Source organism: Gekko japonicus, unplaced genomic scaffold (genome assembly GCF_001447785.1).
Source record: "Gekko japonicus isolate JY-2015 unplaced genomic scaffold, Gekko_japonicus_V1.1 scaffold714, whole genome shotgun sequence".
Lineage (NCBI taxonomy): Eukaryota > Metazoa > Chordata > Lepidosauria > Squamata > Gekkonidae > Gekko > Gekko japonicus.
In genome coordinates, this window is record NW_015166444.1 from 288586 (window position 1) to 294679 (window position 6094).

General features: G+C 54.4%; 1 protein-coding gene across 5 annotated transcripts in view; it reads left to right on the forward strand.

Moving 5' to 3' along the window:
• The first annotated feature begins 2131 nt into the window (after window positions 1–2131).
• The window catches only part of NTM (neurotrimin), a 558359-nt gene continuing 554396 nt past the window's right edge, over window positions 2132–6094 (forward strand). For all 5 annotated transcript variants that reach the window (XM_015411989.1, XM_015411990.1, XM_015411992.1 and 2 more), the window contains exon 1: window positions 2132–2686. In XM_015411989.1, coding sequence (XP_015267475.1) covers window positions 2520–2686 — 167 coding nt within the window. In that variant the 5' untranslated portion in view covers window positions 2132–2519. The remainder of the gene's footprint in view (window positions 2687–6094) is intronic.

The following is a 6094-nucleotide window of genomic DNA, read 5'->3' on the forward strand; positions in this document are numbered from 1 at the left end:
CACCTTACAACTAACAAATGTAGCATCTGACCAAGTGTTTATATTACATCTTTCAGATGCCCCAGGAGTCTTATCGGAAGTGCCTGTTTGTTGTCTGCAAAAGGCTGTGGTGGAGAACATACTAACCATCTGTCTTTCAGGTCATGCAATCTGCAATAGCTAAGGCTTTGTAAAAACAAGCAAACAAACAAATGTTTTCTGTTGCAAACAGCCTTAAGATTAACAAGGTTAATTAGTTTGGTGTGGTGGTTAGGAGCGCGGACTCCAATCTGGGAGAACCGGATTTGAGTCCCCACTCCTCCACATGCAGCTGCTGGCGTGACCTTGGGTCAGTCACAAGCTTTTTTCAGAGCTGTTCTCTCAAGGGCAGTTCTCAAAAGAGCTCTCTCAGCCCCACCTACGTCACAGGGTGCCTGTTGTGGGGAGAGGAAAGGAAAGGAGATTGTAAGCCGCTCTGTGACTCCTTCGGGTAGTGAAGGGTGGGGTATAAATCTAGTCCCTTCTTCCTCTTCTCTTTTATGCTTTGTGAACTGTCAAAGCCCTTCTCATACACGATCTCAGCCTACAACAATCAGGCAAAGGAGGCCAGTATCAGTTATTGCATTGCAGATGAGGGATGGTGGGAGACGGAGAGAAATTGGCTCGTCTGTGTCTATTTGGTGAGCTCCTGGCCGAGGTCCCAGTTTGAACTGGAGACTCTTTCGCTCCTCACTTCTGGTGCCACTGAAGCAGTCCATGGTAGGGGCTGGTGTGCCCAGGAAAGATGCCAATTTCAATCTACCTCCTTGGCTAAAGTGGCTTTGCAGTTAAGCCACTCCAGAAGGGCCAGAACACATTGGCAGTGGAAAGACATGTGTGAGGCTTGTGGGGAAGGGGTGTGGCTCAGGGGCAGGGCACCTGCCTGGCATGCAGAAGGTCTCCGCTCGGCGAGCTCCTGGCATGAAAACTGTGAGCGAGCGATTTGGCTGCTGCATAAGTTAGCTTGCTCTGGAGCCATCCCTTCCTGAGCCAAGGCAAAAATGTGTGAGCCGGAGGCTAAAAGACTGTGAGCTGGCTCACACTGACTCAGCTTCGAGGGAACACTGGTCCCCAGCAGTATTCCCTCTAAGCTGAGTTAGTGTGAGCTAGCTCACAGTTTTTTAGCCTCCGGCTCACACATTTTTGTCTTGGCTCAGGAAGGGATGGCTCCAGAGCAAACTGATTTAAGCAGCAGCCAAATCGCTCGCTCACAACTTTAATGCCAGCAGCTCACAAAGTAGAATTTTTGCTCACAAGACTCCACAGCTTAGAGGGAACACTGGCCCCCGGCATCTCCAGTGAAAAGGATGGGACAGTAGGTAAAAAGACCTCAGCGGAATGCCCCGGAGAGTGGATTGGTGCAGACACCGCTCACCTTGGCAGACCAGCGGTCTGAGTTGGTCCTTGGCCGCATTCTAGCCGAGGACCGGGTTCAGGCACCTAGGGGACCTTTCTCCCCTTTTGCGTTGAGCCCTCCAGGCGGGGAAGCCGGTGTGTGTGTCCGGTGTGGTCCTCATCTCAGCATCCCCGATCCTGCAAGCCGGCTTCAGCCCGGGCCTGAAAGGGTTAACCTCCCCCCCCCCAAGCCTCAAGGTATACCCGGCCCATCAAGGGTTAAAGCAGGAGTCTCTCCCCCGCCCCCAAGTCCTTGGCTAAGATTAATGTGCCCAGTCTGCGCTTCTCAGCGATGTCTGTGCCGGGGAGCCAAAGTGTTGGTCAGTGATGGAGTTGCTGCCATGACAACCCCTGGAAGTCGGCGTGCGCGCGCGCTGGCGGGAGAGCGGGACGAGGCGGCGGCGGCGGCGGCAGAGAGTGGCGCTGGGGTGGTGAAAGTCGGAGCAGCAGCAGCAGCAGCCGCCCCAGCCCTGGGCACGCCCCTGCCGCCCGCCGCCCTCTGCTGAGCCCGGCCCCGCTGCCCCAGACGCCCCCCGCCAAGACTGGGACCTCCCCCGCCCGCCTCCCCGAAGTTGCGTCCCCGCCGGGCGGCCGCCTCGCCTCGCCTCGGGCTGCTTCCGGTGCCGCTGCCGGCCAGGCAGGGAGTTGGGCAACTCTGGCCAGGGAGCCCGCCCGGGTCGCGGTCTGCAGAGCGAGTCCGACCACGCTGCTACTGCTGCTGCCGCCGCCAAGTGAGGAGAGGCATGGACTGCTGCTGCTGCTGCTGCTGAGGGGAAGCCCGGCTCCGGCGGCAGCGGCGTGGCGTCCCTGCTGGAGGTCCCCTCCGGATTCCGCCGGGGAGGCTGGGATCGCCGACGCCGGATCGCCGAGGGCGCTGCCACCGCCCGGAAGATCTGGGGCGGGGGTCTCCCTCCGCCGCCCCCCCCTTCCTTCCTCCCGGCGACTTTCCCTCCCCGCCAGCCTGCCTGCCTGCCTTTGTGTTGGCTGGCACCGGCAGGTGTCTCGAGAAGCTCTCGCTCGCTCGCTCTCTCTTCCCGGGCACCGTTTCTGTCCCTTTGGTGTGTGCGTCTGTGTGCCTGGCGGGAAGTCGGCGCGGCGGCCCAGGAATGGGGGTCGGCGGGTGCCTGGTCCTGCCCTGGAGGTGCCTGGTCGTCCTGTGTCTCAGGCTGCTCTTCCTTGTGCCCGCAGGAGTGCCCGTGCGCAGCGGAGATGCCACCTTCCCCAAGGCGATGGATAACGTGACCGTCAGGCAAGGGGAGAGCGCCATCCTCAGGTAGGAGCCGGAGTCCCTCCTCTCCCTCCCTCCCTCCGGGCTGGGGTGGGAAGGGGGGTGGGTGGGGGGAGAGAAGTGCTTTTGTGTTGGGGGGGGGATGCTGCTGGCACGTGCCGGTGTTCCGATGTGAGCAGAGCCCCTGGGAGGGGCGGCCAGACAGAGTGTGGAGCCAGCCCCCAGCTGGGGGGCTGGCCTTTTTTTTGCGTCTTGGTGTCTTCTTGGGTCTGCTTCTAAGTCACGGACTCCCAGATCTGACCGTTGCATGCAATAAAGCAAGGCTTGGAAGGGAGGGGGGGCAGAGAGGATGCCAGAGGAAAAGGGGTGACGAAAACCCAGCATGCCAGCTTAGGCAGAGCGGTTGGCTTTTGGAGAGACAGGGAGGGGACCAGGTGGCTTTTTTCTGTATGGTAAACCGGTGGGTCTTCAGCTTGTGGCTGGTTTGTAAAGAAGGAAAGGGAACTGGTGGTGGCTGTCACCTCGCTAAGCCAGAGGCAGCGTGGATTTCGGAGAAGTCTTCCCCTGCGGGGTTCTAGCACATGAAGGGATTCAGGAGTCTGGCTTGTTTTCCTGCTATTGTTTGTGAGTTTGGGGTGGGGTGGGGAGACGGGGGGGGGAGGAGAGGATGTGGCCACCACATCTAATGACCCGAGCTTGTAAAGTGAAGCCAGCATTTGGAAGAGTTTTCCCTGTCGTCGGAATTTTGTTTTGTTTTGTTTTGCAAAAAGAAAAAGTTATGATTCATTTTTTCGGGGGTGTGTGTGCAAATGCAGAATCTGCCTGGTTTCTTTTGCCTAGCTTAAAATACTGTACAGCCCTTGGGTTGAAAAGGAGAGCGCGAGAGAGGCGGCTGTGATTGCCAGCAGTGGAGTGATGCGGGAGAGGAGACGGGCATGCAGACATGCCAGGGCCTCGGGCCTTGTGGACCCTCGGAGGCATTGTCCTTCTGGAGTATGGAGTGATAAAGTCTTGTGGAGTGTTGATGCTAGCAGAGGAGCTTGACACAGGATGCTGCTGACCCTCAGGAAAGCGTGTGGGAGGGAAGAACTCCGCATCTGCGCCGCAAACTTTGCATCACTGTCATCCCACTCACATGGTTTGGTTTGTCCCAGAGCATCATGGGCACGAAGGGGTTGGTGAAGATGACGAGAGACCCCTTTTGGAGTTCTGTTGCCCCATTTCAGAACTGCAGTTTTCCCGGGCATCGCTTGGGAAGAGGGAAACGGCTGTCAGACTGGTTTAGGTCTGTGATATATTCTTTTTGTGCGTGCGTGAAGGTTTGGCGAATGGATTTTGACTGGCAGTTAGAGCCTGATTAATGGCCGTCTTTGGAACGGGGAAGGGTTCCGCCTCCCATCCTTTACGCGTGGCCAAAACCAAACCAAAACAAGAGCAGGGAGGCCTCGAAGTGTGCTGGTTATTTCATCCAGATCCAAGCATCCTTCGGTGGTACAGTTGCTGTCCATTGGATAATCTGGGAGGGCTGTTGAACAGGGCATGGGAGTTCCTAGTCTAATTCTTTCCTGCTTCACATAACGTTTCAGTCCCACCCTTCTGCAAGGAGTTCAGGGTGATGAAATTACCCCCCCCCACACACACACACATTTCCATCCTCTGCGAGGTGGCCCAAAGTCACCCAGTAAACATCATGTCAAAATGCAGAGCTGAGACCTTGTTCCCATCATCTGCGTCTCAGCATTTTAGCCCCTTGCACCACACCAGGGTAGAAGAATGTAGGATTCTCAGGTTGCAGCTTGGAGAATCTGACTGTAACGCAGGAGCCAACTGCATCGTTGCCATGCCGGGACTCACCCTGCTGTCTACCTCTTCAGGGATCATATGAAAGTCTTTACACAGAGGACCGGGCAGAGACCGGCTGTGTCCAAGTAAAACCGTGTCAGCCTTTCTCCAGAACAGTCAGGTGGTTGGCTGGCCCCTCCCAGACGTGTGATGCTCTGAAGTCATTCGTGCCATGAGTCAGCAAAATTTGTACAGACAGAGGGGAGATGGGGAACAGCGGGAACAGAGGGCAGGTGCCCAGGCTTCGGGGAGGAATGTCTTGAGAAAACTAAGCCATGGCAGTCTTGAAGACCGGGTTCCAAGACCCCCGTGTCTCATTGGTGGGTCCCTCCCAATCAGCCAGTTTAAAGGCAGCACTCTGGAAAAGGTGTCCCTAGCAGCTGAATTAGTTGGCCTAGCTATGCTCTGTAGAAGAACCCTCTGTTCTGAGTAGCAGATAGGACAGCCGCATAATCTTATGGACCCGTGCTTGAGCCCCTGTTTTCCTGCCATCAGAGGTTGTCGAAGGGGTGCTCTTTGCTTGCTTTTAATTTATTATTTACTTATTTATTTATTATTTTTCCATTTGTATCCCGCCTTGCCAGAGAACCGGCTCTGGCAGCCTGCTCTCTGACAGTTTCTGATGGCAGGGCAGGGTACTGAGCTGACCCATGGTTTTTTGAGTAGATGTAGAAGTATCTAAGGAAAAGGATAGATCTCTCAGTGTGATGGCAGCAATGCCAACACGCTCAGCAACATTTCCTATCTGGAAAGGCAACTGGGGAGGAGGGTGGAAGGGGAGTCTTGCGCAGGTGTCGTGTGTGCATGGGTGTGCGCATTGGCATGTGGGTGCGCTAGAGTGAAGATTCATCTTGCACGCTTAGAGAGATAAGCTAGAGACTGGGGAAATGGGACTGAAACATGAAGGCTGCCAGTTTTACCCACTCATACAGACAAAAGATAAAATTGGAACCGGGACTCTACAGGGGACAGAGAACTGAGGTTGACCCTTGCAAATAAGGGCACTGTAACTTATGGAATTACAGCCAGCTGTCATGGATATGTCACTCCTTGCATCGTCAACAGACATTTTTACAAAACCTATTTTATTGATTGATTTGCATTTACTTGAGTATAGTTAGCAAAGTTTACAAAATTTCTACCTTTGAAAGATTTGGAGGGGAGGTATGATGAAAGTTAGGCTGGAGGCAGGGCAGAATGTGCAAACTAACACAACTGCTCCCAGCCGCTGAAAGACCAAGATAAATGTGGTTTGAAAGATTCTTCTGTCAAGAATCTTACTAGAAAGGGTTCCATTTAATCATCCGGCAGCAAGTGAGTTGGATCCCTTGTGATCCAAAGCAAATAGTTATTAGATTTCAAACATATTTGAAACGGACCTTTAAAGAAACATTATCACTATAAAATTCTGCTCTTCATTCCTCATGAGGCCAGATTGATCCTGGCTACCGTAGTACCTACCAACTAACAAGAGGATAAAGACAAAATAGCCCTTGGTATTATTGTGCTGCCAAAATACTACTTGCCTAGCTAGAATGTTATACTTCTGGCCAGTTGTCAAAAACAGAGGATGAGAAGGCGGGGGGGGGGGGGGGGGAAATCATGTGGAGA